The sequence below is a fragment of the Prunus avium genome, chromosome 7 (genome assembly GCF_965620075.1).
Source record: "Prunus avium chromosome 7, drPruAviu1.hap1.1, whole genome shotgun sequence".
Taxonomy (NCBI): Eukaryota; Viridiplantae; Streptophyta; class Magnoliopsida; order Rosales; family Rosaceae; genus Prunus; species Prunus avium.
In genome coordinates this window covers 19,927,951-19,955,165 of record NC_142290.1, presented here as the reverse complement: position 1 = coordinate 19,955,165, position 27,215 = coordinate 19,927,951, and the positions used below count along the sequence as shown (strand labels likewise).

The window sequence follows — 27,215 nt, the reverse complement described above, 5'->3', positions numbered from 1 at the left end:
GTATGATTTAATAACGTCATATTTTATTTATTTAAAGACGTATTGTATTCTTTTACACGACGGAGGTTGTATAAAATAGGTCGTCTATTCTTCTCCAGGACAATTTTTTGGTTCATTTTTCAGTATACAGACGTCGGTTGTTTGGTTGTTAATGACGTTGTTTGTTATAACAACGACGGTGATTTCGTGTCGTGGTTTTACTTTGCAAAAGACGTCGATCGATTTTACGACGGTTTGAAAACCAAATTCACGACGGTGAATTCCCGTCGTCTTTTGCCTTTTTTGTAGTAGTGCAAGCATGCGCAAAAAGGCCAAAAACGCAAACGGCTTTATAAATTCACGCTCATTAACCTAGCCGACGTTATTCGATCCGATCACGGCTTATTATGGCGCAATAAAACTCAAGCCCAAGCACGATAAATAAACATGCAATGCCATCAAGCCATGCTACAAGCTCAAGTGGGCCCAAGCCACGTAATCATGCGGGGCTTGCTAAAAAGGTTGTGGTATGGACGGGTACGAGCACTCACAGGGCCCATTGAGGGACCAAGGAATGGAAGTTTTAGGCCACTTGGGAGCACTAAAACTCATGCCCATTCCCCGGGCCCAAATACATGGGTTAGCATGAGAGAGAGAAAAATGGGGACCAATGCCTTAGGAGAGCATCCCATAGGTCGCTGTAGCACTTAGGCAGACCCATGTTAGTTAGAAAGCCCAAAAACAAATAGGTCACTTCTAGCAGCTTGACGAAAACATGCGGGCCGCTGGAAAAGAAAACACCAATAACCCAATACCTATGAGCGAAGCCCAGCCCAGGTTCTTGCTAAAAATCTAGCGTCGTGTTCCAACCTTGACAAAACTCCATAATGGTCAACAAGAGGCCCTTGAAGGAACCAAAGGAAATTCATAAGTATAGAAGGAATATCCATTGGACAAACAACTCTACCCATTCCCTTTTTCCTCTGCGAGCTCTAGTTTGAAAACCAGGGAAGAAAGCAGGTGGCGCCTCACCCCCATGGGGAGGTTCAGCCGCATAAAACCTTGGAACCCCAAGAAACCATTGACTCAGGCGCTCTGGTTGAAGAGATTTCACAAGAAAGGGAGTAATTGGAAAAGAGCAAAGGAAAAGTGGGAATGGAGGATCAACGAAATTAGGGTTCCAAATGCCTATAAAAGAGAGCTTCCTCTATCCAGAAACACACACCATTCTAGAGCAAGACCAAGCTTTGTCAAGCGAACTGGAATTTACCCCATCTTTTATTTCCATCGTTTCTCTCCCTTTCTGAGATAGAAACTCTCCTAATTTTCCCTTCTTCCACTCTAAACCTTCTTTTCTGAAAGAAATTCATGCTTTGATCTCTCTCTCTCAAATTGATAAACTTGTGAAGACTTAGCTCCCATGCCACAAGCTCCTCAAGCTAAGTCACTAATAAATTTGATACGTTCTTCTGGTTGTTGGTGAAAAGAACCCAAACGTATTTTTCTTAGGCTTCAGCAAGTCTTTTAAAAATTCTTTTGGGAGTCTTGTTCTTGAACTCAGGCATCAGGAGGTTTTGTTTGTTTTCTTCTTACAGCAGCCCAAGCCCATTCGTCAGGCTGCTAGAATAAAAAGACCCCTACACTTGGTAACTGCTGCCTTTGCGTACAGCCAATCATTCAAAAAGGTCAAGAAATTGAAGTACGTATATCTGCATGACCTGTTGAGCAGAAGAGTGCCACAAACTACCCAAAATCCAACAGCAAACCCAAGCCCCATGCTGATGTAATATCCTTGCGTTATGAGCCCATCCTGGCCGTCTTGGTTCACCAACACAGGTTGTCCTGGACCTTTTTCCTCCTCAGGGCATGTCCTTGGGAGTGGTGCTCCCCAAAGCAGAGGATTTCCACCAAAAGCATAGTCAAAGCTTTGGAGTTGAGTGCCTATTGGAATTTTTCCAAACAAGTTGTTTTCTGACAAGTCCAACTTACCAAGACTAGCTATCCGAGAAAGACTTGTGGGAATTCTGCCATTTATCTGGTTTCTTGATAAATCAAAAGACTCTAACTCCTGCAAATTTCCAATGCTTGAAGGTATTTGACCTGTTAATTGGTTTCTCGATAGGTTTACAGAAATCAAACCAACAAGATAAGTGATTTCACTAGGAATCTCCCCAATCAACTTATTGCTTGAGAGATCAATACTCTTTAGAAGTCCTAGATTACTTTTAAATTTAGCTCTGAATCCTTTCCATGTTAAAGATGCTTCATCATCATAATGCCCTGAAATGTATCCTCCTAGATAATCAACTAAAAAGGAATGTTGGATAGTTTGACTTGAACTTCCTTTTTGAGTCAAAGTAGTCAAACTGTTGAGACATAGTCAAATTCGGGTGACTTGCCCCTAACCACTCAGGTATTGATCCTGGACAAATCCAAAAGTTGAATACGAGTGAGATGGCATAATTGTGGTGCGATGCTTCCATAGAAGTTATTAGATTGAAGGATAAGGATAGTCAAATTTGGGAGACTTGCCCCTAACCATTCAGGTATTGATCCCGATAATTTATTTTCCGCAACATTAAAAAGTGTCAAGTTTCTGCAATTCTTGAATTGTGAAGGCAACTCTCCCACAAATCTATTGTTATTTAGTCTTAGTGTCTCGATGCTAAACAAGTACCCCATTGTGGTAGGAATTTTTCCAAACGAAGAGTTATAGCTCAAATCAAGAAAGACTAATTTTTTAAAATGGATCCAGCAATCCGGAAGTTCTCTGAATATATGGTTGCTTGAGATATCAAGAAAAGTTAAATTACTATCCTTGGTTGTGCTAAAAAAAGAAGCTACTGCCACTGGAAAATTATTATTGGAGAGATCTAGAAGTAACACTTTTGATAGAGTTGAAGGGATTGGACCCTCCAATTGGTTCCAACTCACATTTAGCTGAGGTGGAAACTCCGCTCTCAAATTTCCAATTGTTCCTCTAATTTGATTCTGAGAGAGATCCATAAAGATTAATTTATGTGACAAATCCCAAAGCCAACTGGGAATGGTATCAATAATTCCATTATCAGAAATATCGATTCCAACTGGAAGGGAGGAACCCAATCAGAATGGAAGTTTAAAACTAGAGAGTTAGAGGATAAATCCAACTCCTTAAATTTGAAGAGTTTCGAGAAATGGATTTCTGAAATCACTCCTTCCGAAGAATTCCCACTAAAATCAATAATCTCCAACTTGGACATCTGTCCAATATTTTCAGGTATTCTTCCACTTAATTTATTGCCCTCCAGAAGCAAGTATTTCAATAATAAAAAGTTCGTGAGATTAGGCACTGAACCCATAATGCCATGATTCTCAGAGATATCCAAATCCTCTATATATTAATTATATTTTACTTAATGCTTAATTATATAATAAGGAGGGAAAAAAAACAGCCGGACGTTAACTACTATTAGTTGGGTGTTAGGGGTTTTTATTCTTTTTTAATTAGGAGTAAATTGGGTTTTTATTTTAGGATTATCTGTCAACTTTTAAATCCCTTAGATTAAATTTTAATGAGGTGGCATATGGAGAATAAAAGTAAAGCAGATCATAACAGAGAAAATCAGAGCAAGGAATCAGGATCCTATCAAATAAACCTTGAAGTTTCCTCATATCTTCCTGGTGGATTCCAAAGTTCCATATTCTAGGCTAAGGTTTTAGCAATTTATTTGTCACGCTGCATCAGTTTAACAACACCCTATAGGAAAATACCACGAAACTTGGAGCTTAGTTAGTATATTGGAAGATACACATGTATTATCATAAGTGTAGCTCTAATATTTTAAATGAAACAGGGAAGACCTTACAATATTGTAAAACAATAAATGAAAACAACGACACCCAATAAAAATACCCATTAACTAAAGGAGAAGCATGGTATAACCACAATTCCGAAAGTAAATTAAGAGAGTAAACATAGGCATGTATTTTCCATATAGCCAAAAGGTCGTAAATCAGAAATTGAATCAATCAAACTAAAAGATAGCTACAAATTCAGTAAGGGTTAGATCATCAGATCTTCAATGAGCTTGAAATCCATGCACTAGGAAGTTTGAGATATTTGCACATATAGACATCAATTATAGGGCTGAAGTTGTAGTATTGACTGAAATCATATTAAAGGCACCGAATTCAGGACAAGTTTGCTGATCAGGGACTTGATTAGTAGGCTTCCAACACATGCTGGTGTGCTCTTCTGCTTTGGATACATTTCAATTTTGTTCCACGGAATCAATCTTCTTGGATGAAGCTTGTATCTTGGCTTCCAGTGAACCAATTAGTTTAATCAATTCGACCTGCGAAAACTCGTCGATTCGATCATCCCATGTTGGGTACATTTTTTCAAACTTTCGATCCACGTCTTCTTTCTTGGCGGCGTTGTAAAAATCAGACAAATCGAAGTTTTGCTTTAAACTAGGGACATGAATATCCTTGGAAGCTTTATACTTGTTAAAAATGTGATTGAATTCAGCTGAATCTTGAGGCCACGTCTCTGATTGAATTGCCCTCCCCTTCTTTTGATCAGCTTCATAGATGATCAAGCAAACATCAATATCACAGAGTTTCGAAAGCTCGTCCGCCTTTTTATATATACTTTTCTTTCGCTTCCGAAAGGTCATCTTACGAGCAATCTCATTTGGTATAAGTTCTAAGCTTCTTCTAGCTCCAGGAGGCATCTTTTTATAACTCTACAAACAAAAACAGTTTCAATAATAAATAAATAAAACGATAAATAAGTATATGAAAAATTTCGTACGGTACCCTAAAGGGGGTCCCTCAAATAATTATTTGAGGGATCCCTTAATAGAAGGGAACTGTATATATATGATATAAATGGCAAAAAGTGTTTTGCTAGCTACAACCGACATACATAAGGCAGAATCATGAATTTTTCGGTGGGTGAGCTAGCTAAAAAGTTTAGCTTAACATCTAATGATTTTTTTCATAAAAAAATCTTACCTTTGCATTTTGAAGTTCAAATTTATTAGCATCAACCGATGAAGCTTCTAAAATGCAAAGTGCAAAAATATAAATAATTAGTTTCACATATATATTAGTTGTAAACATAAGGACAATATAATTAGGTTAACATATTATTCCACTCTTAAAAGAGAATACAAATGAACTTGAGAAAATAATATTTTCCTTATGTATTGTAGTTGATGGTGGACCATATAGGCATTTTTTTTTCTTCTTCAAAAATCTTTTGCCAAAGGCAGCATATAATTTCATGCACAAAAAATAGGCAGCAGAATATTTTTTTTGGTCGAAACAAGTAGCAGATTTAGCATAGTAGAAAACCAAAAAGCAGCAAATTTGTTGTGGTGGGCCATGTAGATATAGGTTTATTATTAGTTTTTCTTCAAAACTTCCTCGGCTACAGCCCACCACATCCTTGGCTATGGTTCAGCCCAATGAGGCTTGTTTTTCTATTCAACACATGGATTAAGATACATGAAACCCTAGTCGCATACACGCACACAATATCAAGATATTTAATCACAACACAAATTAGATAACTCCTCTTTGCTTTTCTTTTTGAAGTTAAAATAAATCTCTTATTGAGAGATTCAGTTCACGAAAATAACAGATACAATATGGAAAAGAAAAAAGTTTGGATCGATTTAAGTTTTGAACGTAATTAGAAGCAAGCATGTTGCAAAACTTTGGATTCGAACCAAAAGAAAAATCTAGTGCTCAAGCATTGATCTTTGAAGAAAATACCTTAATTTTTTTAACAGCTTCTGAATCCAGCAGCAGCCTACTTCTTCTCTCCCTTTTTCGGAGACATCTGTCATCTAACATAAGCAAAGCAATAATAAAGGTCGGGTTATTGTGATTGAATAATTTGTAGGGGGAGGGAGAGTGTGAGCCAGTTAAGGAAACTAAATTCAAATCCTAATTAATTTCTCTTTAACGATATGGTTTGATTTCGGCTATTTTGGTTTGAATCTGATATTTGGCAGGTTCTGGTGGGTGGTTTTTACATTAATACCCTCAAGCTGTGTTGTGGTGGGCTTTTTTTTTGGGAATTTTGGTGAAGCAACATAGTTTAGGGCCTGTGACACATCTGGGTTACTAGACGCTGGAACGGCGCCGTTTTGTTTAGGGGACAAAATGGTTTTGTTTCACTAGGGCTGGGCATTTCAACGGAAACTCCAGCGTAGCTGTCTCCACCTCCACAGCAGCTCCTTCCAATCCGTCTTCTCTCCATTCAGATTCTGAACAACAGTACGGGAAACCAAAAATCCCCAAATTCCAAAACCAAGAAACTGCTGCCTCATACTCATCCTCCTCCCCCATCTCGGTAAGTTGTTTGTGTGTTGATTTTGGTTATGTGTAATTGATTCTGTTTGATTGATTATGCTTTTGTGTGGCTCTGGGTCGATGGATTAGCTTAATCAGAATGCCCAATGATCTCGAGTCTCGACCTTGTATGTTCATTTTCCTTCCCTTGATTTCTTTTTCCAATATTGGTACTGAACCTTGTTGAGAAATGGTAGCAAGGATATGAAAATTAGCTCTTTTAGTTCCCAATATTTGGGTATTTGGTTGATCTGCAGTTGCTAGTTGTGGACCAAACTTGGGTTGTTTCTTTGTTTCTGGCCTTTTTTACTGTGATGCTTGTTTAGTCACTCCTCTATAGCAAAAACGTTTTATGTTCATTGCAATAGAAAATTAAGAATAATTGCTTAAATGGTTTCTGAATACATAATTTTTTTTTTTTGGTAAAGATAATTTAATTATTTCAAATTAACTATATAGAATGACTATTAGTATGTCATAGGGTTGGATCACAAGGTCATGCCTAGGTGGGGGTCACCGGGTCAAGTTCGATGGTCATCAAATTGAGTCCAATGGTCACTAGGTTAGATCAGAAGGTCACTAGGTCAGACCAAGAAGTTACTTGTTTGAGCTTGTGGTTAAGGAGGCTGGTTTGATTGTTAGAACTTAGAAGGGCAGGATCAAGGGTCAACGAGGAAACAAAAACAAATATAGTTACCATTCTTACTTATTTCAGTCTTAAAAAACTGAAATAATAATAATAATAATGAGTCATGGCTTGTTTCCTTGGAAATTCAGGGAGGGCTGCTCTCTGGCGCGGAGAGGGTTTAATCTGGTCCACCTTGAGGTCCTTTCATGGAGGGCTGCTCTTTGGTGTGAGTAGCTGTTGTGCAGCTCTCACATGAGTTTTTTTGTACCTTCATATATGATTTGAGTTTCCTTGTTGATGTGCTTTCATAAACAGAGCTATTTTTCCTATCATGTATATAATATGATTTTCCTTAGATTCCTGAAAGAGGAAGAGCTTTGAAATTTGTAGGCAATTCTTTTTTTGTCATTATACAAAATAACTATAAACTCATAAATTGATTTGCATTATGTTTGTCATGCAATCATGTTTTCCTAGTATTATTGTGCTTTATGAAATTTAAGCTGTTAGTTTTTCATGAGATATGATGGCTATAGGTGATAGATTGCAACTGATCCTCTGTTATGACAGTTGATTTTCTCCAGTTATTGTTGCAGTCAAGGTTCGTTCTTCATTACCGGCTGAAGGTGATCCAAGTTTTTAAGTTAGACATCTCCAAACTGAAGCAGTGGATTTTTACTTTGGTTGGTCCTCTCCTTGTGTTATTTTGTTAATACTGTAACTTTATTGTTTAGATTAAATATCATTTCTATTTTGATCCGACTGTACATGTTTTTAGATTTTCTAATACCAAACGACCTTGGTTTGTTTTTCATTTTCTCTATATACTTCTGATTGTTTTATTTTACTTTCTTGGTACTCAGTCTCATTATTTGTTACTTTTTGTACATAATCTATAAATCTGATGTGAAATCTTTGTTTATATGTTATATGATTTCCCCATCTTTTTTGTTTTTGTTTTTTGTAGTTATGTTTTCTGTTTACACCATAATTAACCGAGCATGTCCAGCCTTAAAACAACTAGCACCAAGGCAGACTTGCCTTCTCCCCTGCCGAAGGAAGACACTCTTCCAAGATGCCAGACACCTGCCAAGGCTCCCGACTGCTGAAGGTCCCAATTGCTGAACCTAATCTCAAGGACACGTGTCGCCACCACAGCGCTTGGACATAGTCCCACATCGGAAATCTACACAAACCTCTCATTTTCACTTCCTTATAAGTAGGGAACAATACCCTGGTAACTGGGGGGACTAAATTCTGACTCTTACTGTTACTCTGTCAAAATTACCACTTACAGCTGACTTAAGCATCGGAGAGCCTTCGGCCGGCACCACACCGGTGTCCGAAGCTTAACGACTGTTTCTTCCTCTTTGTCTTTTGCAGGGTATCTAGATACTGAAGGTCCTAGCCACCTAAACTGCTGAAGACCCAAGTCTTTACCTAAGTTGACCCTCTCCCAAAAAGAGCATCAACAGTTTGGCGCCGTCTGTGGGAACCGACTTCTGAATCCCAACTCCCTCTACCAGCCCAGCTGGCTCCTTCCCCTATCAGGCCCCGTCGCCTCTTCCACACCCCACACTCCACTATGGTGAGCGAGGCTAGCCATGCTACCCAGCGCCCCACACCCCGTGGGGATTCCTCCCGAAAGAAACCTTCGGCAGAGGGGGATCTCCAGGCAGAGGTGGAACGCCTCCGCGCTAGTGTAGTCAAGATGTCAGAAAACTACGAACATCTTCGCACTAAGAATGTTGAGCTGGAGCACGATTGCCGAGCCCTAAAGCGCAATGTGGAGAACACTCGCCATCGATTTATCCAGCAAGACCTCACCCAGGATGTCGAGCACACCCTGCCGAACCAACATGCCATCTCCCGTCATAGCGCCCCCATCCAGTCGAGGCCTGACAAAGGCAAAGGCCATCTTCATCCGGAGATGACCAAGTCGCGACCCCTCCACATCTCCCCACCAAGAGATCGGCCCCATAGCCCAACCAAAATCTACAAAGATTGCCGGGACCGTATCTCAGAGAAGCGGAAGAAGCCTATCCCCATCAATGTCGACCTCAGTGACCCAAGGGTGACGCACCTCGGTCCCCTACCAAAGCCAACCCGCGTGCTTACCCAAGAAGGAGTGGGGGACTCGGACGACTGGGAACCTCGCAACCCCGAAGACTGGGAGACCTACCATTCCGAAGACTTCGAACAATGGGAGGATTACCCTCCCCAACCCACCCAACACTTCAGGTCTTCGGCACCCAATGCTCTTCCGCATGCTGACCCAGCCATGCGCCTCCTCTTTGAGAAGGTCCGGCGCCTGGAGAGTGAGCAACACCGCAGCCACCAGCCTCTCTGGGCTAAACCTCGCCCTGGGCCCTTTACCGAACGCATCCTCAATTATCATCAAGAGAAGGACATTCAGCCACTTCGTATTGCCTCTTACGCAGGCACAGAGGACCCCCTTACCCATATCCATTCCTTCCAGTCCGCCCTCGGATGCAAGGGCCTTAGTGATGAGGGCATGTGTCTCCTTTTCCCTTCCACCCTCAGTGGCGCAGCTCTGAATTGGTTTTACCGGCTGAACCCCCGCACTATCAACTCCTTCGACAGTCTGAAGCAGACCTTCCTGGACCATTTCATGATCCAGACCGATCGCCTCTACTCCGCTGACGATCTGTACATGCTTCGGCAGGGTGAGGACGAACCCCTTCGGGAGTATGCTGCCCGCTTCAGCCACGAGTACTCTCGTTGCCCAGACACCGACGATCGAGCTGCATTCGGCGCTTTCAAAAGTGGCCTTAGAGAATCCAACTTCCGCTACCTAGTCCACAGCAACCCATGGAACACATATGCGGAGCTGATGAAGCAAGCAGCTATTCACGCCAAGGCCGAGTACTTTAACACCAAACGTGGCCCAGCCAACCAGTCGAGGAGCACCTTCGGTAATTCCCCATCTGCTTCAGCACCCACCCCGGCCAAACCTCACCATTCAGCTCCCGTTCCTGACCACCAGGGTACCCAGTACCCTAAGAGGAAAGACAGCCACCAGCATACCTTCAACAACGAGAAGCGTAGCAGACACGACAACCGCCATCAGCCCCGCGGAGGCCACCCTCCCAGGCCAAGTGGTCGTGCCCCACTCCCTTTTGAGCCGAAGCCCAGGTTCGAGGTATTCACCACGTTGAACACTACTTATGAGAATGTTCTGGTCCAGGAAGCCCCCATTATACCCAAACCTCCCCCTCGGAGACTGCCCAACAAGCCTATGCCGAACACAGGCGTCTTCTGCCGATTCCACCAGTTCACTGGCCATGATACCGAATCTTGTATCACATTGCGCAACATCATTGAAGGCCTCATCCGGGAAGGGAAGCTAGACAAGTACGTGCACAACCACCCAGCCCCACCTAACCCACACCAACGACAGATCAACATGATCTCTACCATTAGTGGTGGCCCTACATTGGCTGGAACCTCCAATAACTCCATCAAACATTATGTCCGCTCCACCTATGCGCACCAGGTCTTCAGCACCGAGCAGGGACGCTTGCCGAAGACCCATAAATTAGGCTGGGCCCCCATTACCTTTAGCGAGGAAGAGGAGCGTGGTGTCATTTTCCCTCATGACGACCCACTCATCATCCGGGCGGACATCTCTAACTTCGATGTTGGGCGTATCCTGGTGGACACTGGCAGCTCGGTCAGTGTGATGTTTGCTGAAGCTTTCAACGAACTCCAAGTCCCTACTCACTTGCTGGACCGTAGCATCACACCTCTGGTGAGCTTCTCTGGCGATGTTGTCCAGCCTATTGGGAGCATCCACCTCCCTATCTCCATTGGTTCAGCACCCCAGCGAGCAACGATCACCACTCCCTTCCTCATCGTCAACTGCCCCACGGCATACAACGTCATCCTTGGACGCCCAGCCTTAGCAAAAATGAAGGTATTCGTCTCCACTCATATGTTACTACTAAAGTTCCCCACCCCCCATGGCACAGGCATGGTGCGCGGCGACCAACTTGGCGCCCGAAGCTGCTATGCCTCAGCAGTGAAGTCCACCAACCACCAACATAGGGGTGAGGCCCTAGCAGTAACCAAGGCCCCAGCCCCTCCTCGAGCTGGCACTGAACGACCTGAAGACCCCAGGGAGGAATCTGTCACCCAGCTGGCCGAACCTGTGGAAGACCTTGAGCTGGTTACTCTCCATGACAACATCCCAGACCGGCAAGTTCGAATCGGCACCTCCCTCTCACCAGAGCTTCGCTCTGACCTTGTCGCCTTCCTCCGCCTCAACTCTGAGGTCTTCGCCTGGTCTTACAATGACATGCCTGGCATATCACCAGACGTTATATCCCATCGGCTGAGCATTAATCCCGCAGTCCGACCCGTTCGGCAGAAGCGTCGGGCCTACGACCCAGAGAGATACGAGGCCATGAAGGCGGAGGTGGACAAGTTGAGCAGCATCGGCTTTATCAAAGAAGTAGACTACCCCACTTGGCTAGCTAACGTGGTCATGGTTAGGAAGCCAAAGAAAGGCTGGCGCATGTGTGTAGACTACACCAACCTCAATCGGGCATGTCCGAAGGATAGCTTCCCTCTACCTAGGATTGACCAACTCGTGGACGCCACAGCAGGCCATGCCCTTCTTAGCTTCATGGACGCCTACTCCGGGTACAACCAAATCTTCATGCACCCTGACGACCAGGCCCACACCTCCTTCATTACAGATCGCGGCCTCTATTGTTATAAGGTAATGCCATTCGGCCTCAAGAACGCTGGTGCCACTTATCAGCGCCTAGTGAACAGCCTCTTCGCCCCATTGATCGGCAACACCATGGAGGTCTATGTCGATGATATGCTAGTCAAGAGCCGTACCGCTGATCAGCATATCCCTAACCTATCTGCTATGTTTGCCATCCTGAAGCAATATAGGATGAGACTCAATCCCACCAAATGCGCATTTGGCGTGGCTTCGGGCAAATTCCTTGGCTTCATGATCAGCCAGCGGGGCATTGAGGCCAATCCAGAGAAGATCCAAGCTATCTTGGACATGAAGGTACCGACGACAGTCAAAGACATCCAGAGCCTTACCGGGCGCGTCGCAGCACTCACCAGGTTTATCTCCAAGGCTACTGATCGATGCGCCCCCTTCTTCAAAGCTCTTAAGGGCACTAAGCGTCACATCACCTGGACCCCAGAGTGTGACAAAGCTTTCAACGAGCTCAAGGAATACATGAGTCGGGCCCCTTTGTTATCAACCCCTGAACCCGGAGACATCCTCACGATTTACCTATCCATCTCAGCTACAGCGGTTAGCTCTGTACTCATCAGACCACATGAAGGTACTGAGCATCCAGTGCATTACGTTAGCAAGGCTTTACAGGATGCTGAGGTTCGGTACCCAGACATCGAGAAGCTGGCGTTTTCCTTAGTAGTATCCGCCAGACGCCTGAGACCTTATTTCCAGGCACATACCATTCATGTCCTAACCAACCAACCACTCAGACAAGTACTGCAGAAACCAGAGACTTCCGGTAGGCTAGTCAAGTGGGCCATCGAGCTTGGCGAATTCGATATCCACTACAAGCCTCGCCCAGCTACCAAGGGTCAGGCGGTCGCCGACTTCATCTCTGAGCTCACAGAACCCCGGGCATTGGTCACCCCCCAGGTCATACCTGCAGGGCCCACTCCTCCATCGAATCTGGTTCACGTCGCCAGCCATGGCACCCTCGACCTTACTCAGCCCTCGTGGACATTGTACGTGGATGGCTCCTCCAATGCCCATGGTTGTGGAGCTGGCCTTGTTCTCATCTCCCCAGATAAGGTTGTCCTTGAGTATGCCCTCCGCTTTCAATTCCACGCTTCCAACAACGCGGCCGAGTATGAAGCACTCCTAGCTGGCCTTCGGCTAGCCAAGGAGATGGGCGCTAAACAAATCCAAATATTCAGTGACTCCAAGCTCGTTGTTCACCAAGTCAACCAGGACTTCACTGCCAAAGACATCTCTATGACTGCATACCTTCAACATAGTCGCCACATGTTGACTACTTTTGACGCTTATCTCATCAGCCAGGTACCACGATCGGAGAACAGCCATGCTGATGCTTTGGCTAGGCTAGCCTCGGCCTTAGACCAGGGCAGCGGCCGAAACATTCACATCGAGTTCCTGGACCGCCCTAGCACACAAACCCCACTCATCTGTACCATTGATCACAGCACTACTTGGATGGACCCCATCCTTCAATTCTTGCAAAACCAGACACTACCTACTGATCCTGCTGAAGCACGACGTGTTCGTTATCGCTCTGCTCGATACCTGATCATCAATGGCTCTCTATATAAGCGTGGTTTCAGTCTTCCTTACCTTCGATGTCTTACCCCAGAGGAAGGCAACTACGTCCTTCGGGAGATCCATGAGGGCATCTGCGGCAATCATTCAGGCGCTCGTTCACTAGCACACAAGGCCATTCGGCAAGGATACTTCTGGCCTTCAGTTCACACTGATGCCCAGGCCTTCACCCAGAAGTGCGACAAATGCCAGCGATTTGCCAACATACCACAGCTCGCAGCTGAGCCATTAACCCCCATGGTCAGTCCCTGGCCATTTGCCCAATGGGGACTTGACCTCATTGGACCTATGCCTGAGGGCAAGGGCCAGGTCAAGCACGCAGTTGTTGCCGTAGATTACTTCACCAAGTGGGTTGAAGCTGAAGCCTTAGCTACCATAACTGCAGCTCGCATCGAAACGTTCGTTTGGCAGAACATCGTATGTCGCTTCGGCATCCCCCACACCATCGTCACAGACAATGGCCGGCAATTTGACAACGCAAAGTTCAAGCAATTTTGTTCCAACCTCAAGATACGTCTTTGCTTCGCTTCCCCAGCCCATCCTCAGTCCAATGGCCAGGTCGAAGCTGTGAACAAAATCATCAAGAAAACCCTGAAGACCAAGCTTGACAAAGCCAAAGGGTCCTGGCCAGAGTTACTCCCAGAGGTCCTCTGGTCCTACCGCACCACCTTCCGTACCTCCACAGGAGAAACACCTTTCTCTCTGTCCTTTGGTACCGAAGCCGTGGCCCCAGTGGAAATTGGCCAGCCCACATACCGAACCTCCACTTATGATGCCGAAACCAATGACGAGCAGTTAGCACTAAACCTCGACTTCATTGATGAGCTTCGTGACCAATCCAACATGCGCAACGTCGCATACAAACAGCGCATCGCCAAGTACTACGACTCCCGGGTCAAACCCCGTGCATTCAAGGCAGGGGATTGGGTCATACGCAAGGTTTCCTTGGCTACCAAGAACCCTACTGAAGGTACCCTGGGCCCCACGTGGGAAGGCCCTTATGAGATTACAAAAGTTTGCCGACCCGGCACTTATCAGCTTCGCGATCCCAAGGGCAAGACCTTGCCTCATCCTTGGAATGCTGACCACCTCAAGTACTACTATAAGTAAACACACCTCGACCCTAGGACAACATGTTTTACTGATATTTATCTCTTGTACCTTTTGCCTTACGATATTTATCTAATATAATGCCTGACCTTGGCTAATTCTTACCAATCACATGATTACCATTTTTGCTAAGTACAACCGATATCAAAAGACAACAAGTAATATCATAGCAAATCAACATACACGTGCCCCAAGCAAGGCAAATTGTTCATACATAGCAAATACAAACGAAAGGAAGACGACGCCTTCAAGTCTAGGCAGAAGCGGCATCCGCAGGGCCTAGCTCCGACTCCGGCACAGCGGTAGTGTCATCAGCAGTAGGACTAGATGTTGGAGATTGGCCACTGGTATCAAATTTGATCTCAACCGAAGGGTTGAACCTCGCCAATCTCTTCTCCCAGCGAAGCTGCTCATCCACCAACCGGTCCATGATGTAGCTCCTCAGCTCCTCGGACGACCAGAACTCCTCGGCCGCTTCGGCTCGGGCAGCAGCTACCTCTTCAGCCTTCGACCGCTTCAGCTCTTCCACCTCTTTGGCCAACTCCGCCTTCTGCAACAGCAGGGTATTCCTTTCTCGGATAGCCTCCTGTGCCTCCGCCATCTTGCTCTTGGCCAGCTCATCACGCTTTTTCAACCTCTGAATCTCCTTATCTGCCTTAGCCATGTTAACATACATCTCGCCAAAGGCCTACAACACAAAGCATCATTAGTCAAAAAAAAAAAAAACTAGAAAGATAAGCACAAATTCATAAACAGCTCACTCACATAAGCAGACGTGAGAATCGTCTTCTGGGCCCGATCTGCAAAGTTAGAAGCTTGCGTCTTGGCCAAAGCCTCAGGGTCACTCTTCACGCCCTCCAGGAAGACGTTCACCAGAGGTATCTCCTGACGATGCATGGCTAGGTTCGCCTCTTTCTTCTGCCGACGCATCTTGAAAAAGTCCACCTTCTCCACCCCTTCAGCAAACACATCATCAATACCGAAGGGCAACTTCGGTGGCGCCTGCAGGTTATAAGAAGGCATCCTAGGCTCCGTCCCCATCACACTCCGGTGAGCTTCCTCCAATGCCTTCCTCCTCCCCAGCACGTCGGCAATTAGCCCCTCATCATCACCCCTGGACCGCTTCCCAGTCGCCGGCTGGCTCCCCCCCTTCTCCGCTGTCTTGGCCCGAGACTCTCTCAGCCGCTTCTGCATCTCGGCCTCATCAATATCCACAACCTTCGTACTGCCCTTTACAATACCTGCCACTGCACATCAAAAACTAAGATGACCTAAGTACCTATAAAAAGGAATCAGAAGACAAACAACCAAAGTAACCTAGATACTTACTTCCTTGCAGAAGTCCGGACTCAAGCAAATTCTTCTGGGTGACCAAGTTTCGGCACTCACGCTCGGTCTCTGACAACAGCGACCTCACCTTCTCAACCTCGTCTTCTTGCTCCTTGGAGATAGACCCCCACTTCACCGAACCTGCAGCAAATGTTACACACTACTCAGCCATTTACACTTGCACAAGCAACAATGGAGAATCAAGAGAAACACAACAAAACAACACTCAGTCTTAAGGGATGGGGCCAAGAACCTATAGACTGGAAGTGGGTAGGAATATGTTTGGCAATGACCTTCCCTGGCGGACACTCCCAGCCACCATAAGCCAAACACCACTTGTTCCTCCAGGTCTTCTGAGTAGTAGGCATATGACTGATAAAATAACCCCTCTCCTTCGCCTTTCGACAATTAGCTTGTACCCAGCCAAAACTTCCCTGTTGCTTCGAAATTGAGTATAAATACATGAACTGCTCAAAGGTTGGCTCATCCAACCCAACCAACCACCAGGCAATGTAAAACCCGTGAAGAAGAATCCAAAAGTTAGGATTATATTGACCCGGCGCATACCCCAGCTTAGCCAACATCATCTGGACCCAAGGATGAAACGGCAGTCTGAAACCATGCTGGTACATACCTGTAAAAACCAACACCGAGCCATCTGAAGGATATCTAACCACATCAGCTGCACTGGGTAATCTCAAGCCTACGTAGGGTGGAACACAATAATCCGCCCGAAGCTCGGCCAACTTCACTTCGGTAAGAAAATTCCGCTTCGCCAATGGGACACCAACCCGTATATCCACTCCCTCTGACGCTGAAGCCAAAGCTACGCCTACAGACCCAGATGGAGATGCCTGATTACTCGAGCCCACCTCGGTTGTATGAGCACAGGCTAAGGCCCGGTCAAATACGGCCTCTAACTCCTCGTAATTTCTCTGCATCCTATTATATGAAGACAACCCAGAGCTAACGGATGGCTCAACCCTATCACCCTCATATACTACCATCCTACTCTCTATAGCGCCGTCTACAACACCCTCTGTCTGGGAGCTCTCACGTTCTGAACAAACATAAAGGCTTGGCTCTGACTGGGAACTCTCACTTTCGGTATCTTCCCCGCCCAAGGCAAAGGGGTCATGACTTTCTCTATCAGAACTCTCAGACATCTACAATTCGCAGAAACAATAAAAGGAACTAATGCACATGCAAAAATGATCGAAGCATACATTCAACAAGTTCATGTCAATGTTCAGGATGATTCATCAAGTTCATACTCATACTCAAGGTGTTTATCCTAGTCTTCAACATGTTCGTACAAAAAGGACGATTCAATTTGAAAGTTCAAGGCAAAGGAGGTCTAACCTTGTTTGCACCACCACGGAAAGCCAGTCGGAAATCTTTCTGATCAATGCTCTACCACCAAGTCTCTAGCCGGAAATCACCTTTTCTCCTCCCCACTTTCTCAAAATTTTCCTCAAGTATGAGACATTCTCCACTCCAAGCTCCTATTTATAGATCCTCAACGGTACCAACGCCTTGGGTCACGGAAAAACCCTAGCACCCTTTCATCTTCCCTCCCAAATCTCTTGTACCTACACATTTTGAAATTCAAATTCGAATTCATCAAAAAAAAAAAAAAAAAAAAAAAAAAAAAAATTTGCACCTGCCGAACGGTAGGCAACGTGCAGAAGCAATTTGGGAAGTGAGGGAGCACTTGGCTGACCCAGCCATCAAAAAAAAAAAAAAAAAAAAAAAAAAAAAAAAAAATTTGAACCTGCCGAACGGTAGGTGACATGCAGAACCAATTTGGAAGTGCTCACTTGCCTAGCACTTGGCTGACCTAGCCCTCAAAAAAAAAAAAAAAAAAAAAAAAAAAAAAAATTTTTGCACCTGCCGAACGGTAGGCAACGTGCAGAAGCAATTTGGGAAGTGAGGGAGCACTTGGCTGACCTAGCCCTCAAAAAAAAAAAAAAAAAAAAAAAAAAAAAAAATTTTTTGCACCTGCCGAACGGTAGGCAACGTGCAGAAGCAATTTGGGAAGTGAGGGAGCACTTGGCTGACCCAGCCATCAAAAAAAAAAAAAAAAAAAAAAAAAAAAAAATTTTGCACCTGCCGAACGGTAGGCAACGTGCAGAAGCAATTTGGGAAGTGAGGGAGCACTTGGCTGACCCAGCCATCAAAAAAAAAAAAAAAAAAAAAAAAAAAAAAAAAATTTGAACCTGCCGAACGGTAGGTGACATGCAGAACCAATTTGGAAGTGCTCACTTGCCTAGCACTTGGCTGACCTAGCCCTCAAAAAAAAAAAAAAAAAAAAAAAAAAAAAAAAAAAAAAAAAAAAATTTTTGCACCTGCCGAACGGTAGGCAACGTGCAGAAGCAATTTGGGAAGTGAGGGAGCACTTGGCTGACCCAGCCATCAAAAAAAAAAAAAAAAAAAAAAAAAAAAAAAAAAGAGTTTTTGAACCTGCCGAAGGTGTCACGCAGAATCAACTTGAGGAGGACTTGGCTCCTTGGCTCCAGCCAAAAAAAAAAAAAAAAAAAAAAAAAAAAAAAAAAAAAAAAACGGAACTAACCTTGTTTAAACCACCACGGAGTAAACCACCTTTTCTCCTCTTCACTTCCTTTTCCTCAAAGCTCAAGTGTGAGTCCTTCTCCAGTCCAAACTCTTATTTATAGATCCTCAAAAGGTACCAGTCTTGGGCCATGAGAGTACCCTAGCACCTTTTTCATTTTCCCTCCCAAATCTCCTACACAGTTTGAACTTCCAAAGAAAAAAAAAAAAAAAAAAAAAAAAAAAAAAAAAAAAAAAGCCTGCCGAACGGTAGGTAGCATGCAGAAGCAATTTGAGGGGTGATTGTTGGCTGACCTAGTCACAAAAAAAAAAAAAAAAAAAAAAAAAAAAAAAAAAAAAAAAAAAAAAAAAAAAAAAAAAAAACCTGCCGAACGGTAGGTAGCATGCAGAAGCAATTTGAGGGGTGATTGTTGGCTGACCTAGCCACAAAAAAAAAAAAAAAAAAAAAAAAAAAAAAAAAAAGAGAAAACAAAAAAAAAAAAAAAAAAAAAAAAAGAATAAGCCAAAACATCTAGGCCATACTTTTGAAGCTTGACGCAACTTCTGTGTTGCCAACTTGGGGGACTAGGGAATGCCCTACGACTCATACTAACCTAGGAATGCTCGGTCATAATTATGCAAAAACTTACAAGTTCCCAACCCAGAAGCTACTTCTTGACCGCGAACTTGGGGGACTACTGTTTACACCATAATTAACCGAGCATGTCCAGCCTTAAAACAACTAGCACCAAGGCAGACTTGCCTTCTCCCCTGCCGAAGGAAGACACTCTTCCAAGATGCCAGACACCTGCCAAGGCTCCCGACTGCTGAAGGTCCCAATTGCTGAACCTAATCTCAAGGACACGTGTCGCCACCACAGCGCTTGGACATAGTCCCACATCGGAAATCTACACAAACCTCTCATTTTCACTTCCTTATAAGTAGGGAACAATACCCTGGTAACTGGGGGGACTAAATTCTGACTCTTACTGTTACTCTGTCAAAATTACCACTTACAGCTGACTTAAGCATCGGAGAGCCTTCGGCCGGCACCACACCGGTGTCCGAAGCTTAACGACTGTTTCTTCCTCTTTGTCTTTTGCAGGGTATCTAGATACTGAAGGTCCTAGCCACCTAAACTGCTGAAGACCCAAGTCTTTACCTAAGTTGACCCTCTCCCAAAAAGAGCATCAACATTTTCTATGACAATCTGGTTGATGTTATTTCGTTTTAGGGATTTGGGGTTTTATTTTTCTAGAGATGTTTGACTGTTTGGGACTTAGTTCTGCAGAAGCATAGTAGAGTTGTGAGTACTTCAAAAAGGCCTGACTTGATGGATGGGTTTCTCTTGATTTCATAAAGTGCTTAATTGAGGATTTGTTAAAGATTGTTAAAGATATGAACATGCTCTGATCTGTGGGTTTTTTTTCCTTTTCATACCCAACATTTGTCATGAAGGACTGGATTCTTTTCTGTTTTATTTAAATCATTTTTTAGTTTAGACCCTGCTGTCATTCCTCTGACTAGGATTTGTTTATTGATTTTCAAAAGAGTCAGCCAAAAAGAAAGAGCACCGAAAGTAATGGCGACCAAGATATGTGTAGTGATTCGATCTTTTCATCAGCCAAACCTTTTGTGGGGGCTTCCACCTTCTACACGGAGGATTGCATTGCCTGAATCACGAGTCTTATATACTGTGTTGCGATCACCTCATATTGATAAAAAGTCCAGAGAGCAGTTTGAAATGGAAATCAAGAAACAATATCTGGTCATAAAGACACAACCGCATGAATTGCAGAAGAAGTTTTTTTGGCTAAAGCGCCAACGTATATTTGGAGCTCAATATGAACTCCTATTTTCTTGCAAGACTCGCTTGGATAAGGAACAACTGCAGAAATTGCTTTGAAGGAAGATCATTGCATTGACCCCTCCCTGAACCAGAACCAGAACCAGCATGGCTCCGCTGGATGGTTCTGTTTAACACAATAGGAAGGGAGGGGAAAAAGAGCACTTCAAGTGATGCCCTAGTTTGCATTGCGACTGGTGTTTTTCAAGTTTTGTAAGTTTAAAATCTGTTTTGATCAGATAGGAAGATGCAGAACTGTTTTTGGTTATTGTGGGATTTTGCGTCCAAGTTAGAGAATGATATGAGGTTGCTATAATAATCCAACACTTGACATTTTCAACTTGGAGTTGGATATCTCACTGAACTTTTGCATTATCTCTAATGTGAGAAGGCACAGGCAAAGAAGTACTTGCATTAGAGGGCTGGAACTTCCTGTGCTGCAAGTTCTTTTGTTTTTCGTTTTTGTTTTTCTTTGCTTTATTATCTTTACCATGTGCCGGATTCGGCTGGATTCGTCACCTATTCCATATCCTTGCTTATATTTTTATTTGTTTGGTGACACCAATTAGCATATTCATCAAATTAGTACAAACATGCATGGATTTTACACTAAACCCTATATTCTTCAACTATAATATTTTCGAGGGTTTTTACATAAAGGGCTTGTAACCAAAAACAAAAAAAGAAGAAGAAAAAGAACGCTTGTGCTCTGATATTAATGGGATCAAAAGGAAAAAGAAAGATCGAAAAGATATAAAACGAGAACGAGGTGGGTGGCTCAAAAAAATTGTAAACCAGTAGATGGGTGGGTGTGTAGAAGGGTAGCTAATTTGAAGAATGGGTCCAATGAGCTGCCTAATGCTTATAAAAAATATGGTCCATTAATAAATTATCAGTTGGTACTGAAGCATCACGTACAAATCTTTGGTCAACTTTGTGGCGCGCTTGACCTGAAAATCTAACAAATCCGACCGTCAAGATGATTGTTTAGGGTTAAATAAAAGACAAAAAGAAAAAAAAAACAAACACAAAAAGGCTGACAAATTCAAGGAAGCGTAAGATGTCTTATCTTGCATTACATTACGTAGCAAGAAAACGAAAATTATAAGAGAAAAAATGGTGAGGAAGAGGTTAAGCAAAGTCTAATGCTTCTCTATAACAAAAATCTCTGTGTTTGCAAAAGACCCATTAGTGTAGTGGTTTACAATAATTGCTCGTTTAGACAATGTTCAGTTTCAATAGTGAAACTTAAGTTATCTTTCTTCTATTCAGTTTCCTCATATTTGGCACTATAGCTACTTTGTACTTTATTATGTTTTATCAATAAAATATTATCGCTTTTTTAAAATTAAAAAAGGAATATTGTGCACTGGATTTTGCATGATTGGGAGCGGTTGTGTGTTTTATCTATAGGAATTTTTTTTTATAACTATTTGCTGGCATATTTGTTTTCAACATAAGAACTCATTTTTAATCATAAATCTTCCTAATGGAATAGAAATATCCAGAAAGCTTCGCAAAGCATTCCAGATTTTCCTGGCAAAAGTGGACAGTGTTATTATTACAAAAGTAGACAAGTATTATCTATGTCCATAACCTAAGAGCATCCATAATGGGCTCCCTAAACCATCTCCTCGGACAAATTTTAGGGAGGAATTGGAAAAATACAACTCCAACCATGCTCCCTATCCACCTCCTAAAATAGGGAGACTTCTAGGTGCTCCTAAATTTGAAGAGAGAGAAAAAATTCATAGTGGCTCCCTATGATTTAATGCTTCTTTATTTTATGAGTATTTTAAACCTTTAATTCGTGCTAATTATTTTTTATATTATTTTTTTTTTATAAAGATTGACCAATTAAAAAAGAGTTATAGCATTTATGACTTCCTAAACTAGAGAGTATGATTGGAGTTAAAATTTTATAGAGAGCTCCTAAAATAGCTTTTATATATTTTTAGCTAAATTTTAACTAAAAAATAGAGAGCATGATTGTAGATGCTCTAAGAAAGCTTATCCCTCTTGACCCAAAAAAAAAATAAAAAATAAAAAATAAAATGAAAGCTTATCCCGAGTATTTACTTTATTTTGAACGAAAAAGTCAACAAAAATTCTTAATTTTAGGAGGTTTTCCAAATTTTCTTGAGAGACGGTTCAGTGAACTAATTAAGAACTCGCACAGTTTGCATTTTATGTCTGGATTATGAACAGATAATAACTTAGTTATCATATGTTAGGGAGATACGGATGGAAGCCTCCATTTTCAATCATCATCAGTAGTTAGTATTGAAGCATGTATCCCAAGTCTCTACATTTAGAGTTTACGTATTTTCTCGCATTTCGCAAAATTTTAATCATCCTAATAATCTAATTGTTTAAAAGACATGACATGTCAACAATATAAGTATTTAATTTTCCTTTTTATCAGAAAATTTATTTAAATTTAACAATTATTTGTTTAAATAAAAAGCATAAAAGAAAAATCCACTTCCTTTCCACGAGGTGGGTGGGAGAGAGGCTATAGGTTTCTTCACGAAAGGTTAGGGGTAATTAAGGCGGGGCCGTGAAGAATATAGAGAAAGATTATTAAAGGAGGGGGGGAGAGAGAGAGAGAGAGATGGTGAATGGTATAGCGGCTTGGGTGGTGTTGGGGTGGGTTGGGGGAGAAAGATGGTGGATGGTGTTGGTGGGGCCGGCCAGGATAAGGGTGGGGAGGAGAAGTTGCATTTCTGGTTTTTAAATTTTTATATTATGTGACTTTTTAATCTTATTTTTAAATATTTGAAGTTATTTGATTTTTTATTAATTTTTTTTAAGGTTTGATTATGTGTCTTGTTTTAAACGGTTAGATTATTAGGATGGTGAAGATTTTACGAAATGCTGATAAATGCAAAAAAGGGACCAACAAGGAAGCATAAGACTTCAAACTTTGGGCTAAATTATTGAGGGATATATATAATCTTGGTTCCAATCCAAAGTTTGAGGGAGTCTTTCTAATTCAATTAGAAATGGGTAGTTCTATCCATTCTCTTGTCGAAATCACCTCAAGAAAGATCATTAAGCCATCATCTCCAACTCCTTATCACCTTAAAACTCTCAAGCTCTCTCTTTTGGATCAACTTTTGCCTCCTACGTTATATGGACCCCTCGTGTTTTTGTACACCAACCATTGGCATGGTGCCGATTTTGTTTCCAAAGCTTCTAAGCGCTTGCAAGAGTCTCTATCCAAAACTTTGGTTCTCTTCTATCCATTGGCTGGCCGGCTCAAAGGTCCTGCGTTCATCGAGTGCAACGATGAAGGGGCTCATTTCTTGGAAGCTAGGGTTAACTGCCAGCTTGCAGATTATCTTCAACAACCAGAGCCCAAGTTTGTCAATCACTTGATCCCCGAGACCGATTCTGAAACAGCTCAAGTAGCCTTGGGGTCAGTTCTTTTACTTGTTCAAATCAATGTTTTTAACTGCGGAGGAATTGCTATTGTAGTATCTCCTATGCACAAAATTGCAGATGTAACTTCGCTCTACAAATTCGCGCGAACATGGGCCGCCATAAATCGTGATGAAGATCAATATGATGATGGAGTTGGAGGGCGATTAGCGTTGCCGGAGTTTAATGGAGGAAATTTGTTGCCGTCTAGAGACTTACCGGCCATCTCAAATACCTTGGAAACGCCTAGTGAAAATTTAACTACTAGGAGATTTGTGTTTGATGTCTCAAAGATGGCTAGTCTCAAGGCCAAAATTGAGGGTGTTGTCCAAAACTTCATCCCCACAAACGTACAACTAGTTTTGGCAATCATCTTAAAATGTGCCATTGCTGCTTCTCATAACTCTAAGCCTGGGACTCCAATCAGCCCAACAGTTCTGTTCCAAATGGTAAACTTGCGCCGGCGAATGCTCCCGGAGCTGCCACAAAATGCCATGGGGAATTGGTTTTGGCCACTTCCAATCTTGTTCAAAGAGGATGAGACCCAATTACACGAGTTGGTGAGCACGATGAGGAAAGGTTTGACAGACTTTGTCAATGAGAAGGCAAACAGATTTAAAGGTGTGGAGGGATTCTTGGCAGTGTTTGAATGCCTTAGAGAGAGGGGCCAACTTTTAAAGAGCACTAAGGACATCAATCTTTATTGGGCCACAAGTCTGTGCAAGCTCCCTCTGTATGAAATGGACTTTGGATGGGGAAAACCTACGTGGGTCACCAGCAAAGGCGGCTATAAGAACGTAATTGCGTTGTTGGATACAAAGTTTTGTGATGGAATTGAAGCTTGGGTGACCCTTGATGAACAAGAAATGGCCATATTTGAGTCTAACGAAGAGCTCCTTGCATATTTGGTTCCCTCAACCCCAGCACAAACAAAGTTTGATATCAAGTCTTCAATAAAGTTGAAATCTAATATGTGAAAAAGGTGTGAATTATCTCTTCCTGTGGATTAAAAATAAATAAATAAATAAGTTGTGTATCATGCATGAATTAAAATACTACCAGACTAATAGCTAGTTTGTAATCAAGTGTCATATAAAATATTAGAGAGAGTGTATTGGGTTTCAATCTTTTGGAATGGATTGCTTTTTTATTTATATTGGATTGATTTGAGTACTGATGTCCCTGGTACAACCAAACTAAGGAGCAAATTTTTTCACTTCTATGTACGGTGGAAAAGCAATTGGCCAAAATCTTTTGATAATAAAGAGCATTTATTATCAATGTTGATAATATAGCCGAACATGGGAGGTATGAAAATCAATGTTTTGATGGGGCTTGGCAACCTGGACTTACAGTGGGCGGAGTAGGTGTTGTGGTTCGAGATCCCGCAAGTGACTTTGTGGCGGGTTGCGCCATGGCTTTGGACAATGTTTTCTCTGCAGCTCATGTTGAAGCTTTAGTTGCATGTGTTGGCATTTCATTGGCAATAAATAGGGGTTTCACGAATGTTTCTTTTAAGAGTGATTCTTTCGAGATCATTGGAGATGGTTTTATCCATGTCCGTTGAACCGCCAACGGTGTATAGCAAACCGTGCTCTTTGCTCGATATATTGGCACCACTGTGTACTACTTCAAGGAACCTCCAGATTTTATTGTTGATGTCTTATTTGAGGATTGTAATAAGTAGTTTTTACGGGCATGATCTTAGGGGGACAGGGCGCGCTCTAATGGAGACAAGGTTCCTTCTCATGCTTGCGGTTGAGAGGGTAGGCTAGCCTACTTCGGTAGTTGACGACCAAATGCCCATTGGCTGTAGAGATACTCGTCTAATTCTCTAGGCCATTGCTCGGTAAAAGACACGTTTAAATAATAATTACACAATGAACGACTTGATTACCATATAAACGCCACATGTTTGATCAGTGAGTAAAGAGAGGTGTTTCTGGGTAAAAGTAGTGAGAAGGACCATGTTACTATTTAAATGGTTCTTTTACTCCGTTAACGCTAGGATGGTTGGAAGGTAAAAGGCACATTTAAAAAGTAATTACCCAATGAACGGCTTGATTACTATATAAATGCCACTCATGCGATCAGTGAATAAAGAGACACGTTTGTCTTTTTTGTTGGATCGTATTATTACAATGAATTCTTTGAGAATTTGTAATAAATTCTTTCTTTAGTAAATTTTATAAAATTATTAAATTTGTAGTGAGAAAGACCATGTTACCATTTAAATGTTTGCTCTATTCCGCGAACGCAAGGGTGAGGTTTGGAAGGTAAAATGCATGTTTAAATTGTAAATTACCAAATGAACGCCCCAATTACCATATAAACGCCACTCATGCATTCACTGAGTAAAGAAACACGTTTAAAGGTAGTGTAAAAGGTCATTTTACCCTTTAAACATGCACTTTACTTAGCGAATCCGAAAACCTTAGTGTTTGTCACCATATTAAATTATATTTTGTTAATCACATTTGTTGATTTGTTAAAATTAGAATTTGGTTACATTTTGAATCATTAACCACCTCCCCTCTTTTTTGGTTTGTTTTTGTTGTTTGAAATTGTGAGTGTTCTTTGTTACTGAATTCTGCTCACTTTTGTATCAGTTTTAGATATTTTGCCCACTTTAAATTCTTCATTTTTCCATGCTGAATCCAACCATATTAAGAATGTAAAATTTGGATTAACAGTTTGAATGTTACAGGTCAAAAACGAGATAGAGGTCGAAACTTGAAAATAGAGGAAGTTCATAATTTCCTCTATGCCAAAAAGCGATAGATTGCTTTCCAAAAGCAATTGATTGTTTAGTTGTTATCCGGAGAATTTCCTCTTTGCCAAAAAAAATAGATCGCTTTCCAAAAGTGATCAATCGCTGCTACAGTACCCGTGGTGATAAAGAAGCGATACAATGGTGATACAGTAGTGATACCATGCTGGTAAAGGAGTGATATACAAAATCTTGATTGTGTTTGCCCTTCGTTTATTTTTTTGTTTCATTTCTTTTAATTTTCTGTACTCATTCCTAGTATTTGATTTGTATCTTACATGTGTGATTGTGTTAAATAATTGTTCTATACGTACTCAAATTGGACATTTGTATAAGCCCCTAATTCCTCGTGGGAACAATCCTGTATTTACAAATTTGTACTCCAATAGATTCGTATAATTGTGAGTATTTTTAATTGGATGATTAGCAATGGCGGAACTAGGAATTTTTGTAGGGATTGGCTAATTTTTTTTTTTTTTTTTCTTGTGGGAGATATGTTATATTACTTATTTTTCTTAAAACAATCAAGTTCATTCAAATATAATGCAAAGAAGTACATAATATATGTAAAACATCAAATTAAACACATGGTCACACATCAAATTAATGATATACTATTATATTCCATTCCTTTTAAAAAAAAATCTTGTTATAAATGTGTTTTTGTCTTACTTTATTCTTTTGTGTGGGTTGAGAAAAACAAAACACTACTACAAAAAGGGCAAAAGACGACTAGAAAAAGACGACGGTAGAACAAAAAACCGTCGTTGTTTTTAAAAAGACGATGGTAACAAAAAACTGTTGTGGATAAGTGACTTAAACAACTAAAAAATGGAGATACTGTTGAGAATTTTTTTATAACGACGCACACAAATAAAAAAGTGCCGTC

The 27,215-nt window shown here is 42.1% G+C and overlaps 2 protein-coding genes and 1 pseudogene across 2 annotated transcripts; 2 read left to right on the top strand and 1 right to left on the bottom strand.

Annotated features, from left to right (window-relative positions):
* Positions 1-8,540: 8,540 nt before the first annotated feature.
* Positions 8,541-14,408, top strand: LOC148293087 (uncharacterized). Its single transcript, XM_088244573.1, has one exon. The coding sequence runs from the start codon at positions 8,541-8,543 to the stop codon at positions 14,406-14,408; it is 5,868 nt and encodes a 1,955-aa protein (XP_088100699.1).
* Positions 14,409-14,519: 111 nt separating this feature from the next.
* On the bottom strand, positions 14,520-16,121 carry LOC148293086 (uncharacterized). Its single transcript, XM_088255887.1, has 4 exons — positions 15,991-16,121; positions 15,738-15,878; positions 15,174-15,655; positions 14,520-15,096 (listed from the first exon to the last, which is right to left on the bottom strand). Exons 1-4 carry the CDS (start codon positions 16,103-16,105, stop codon positions 14,662-14,664), a joined length of 1,173 nt encoding a protein of 390 aa, XP_088112013.1. The 5' UTR covers positions 16,106-16,121; the 3' UTR covers positions 14,520-14,661.
* Positions 16,122-23,031: 6,910 nt separating this feature from the next.
* On the top strand, positions 23,032-25,052 carry LOC110747596 (cocaine synthase pseudogene; annotated as a pseudogene).
* The last annotated feature ends 2,163 nt before the right edge of the window (positions 25,053-27,215 follow it).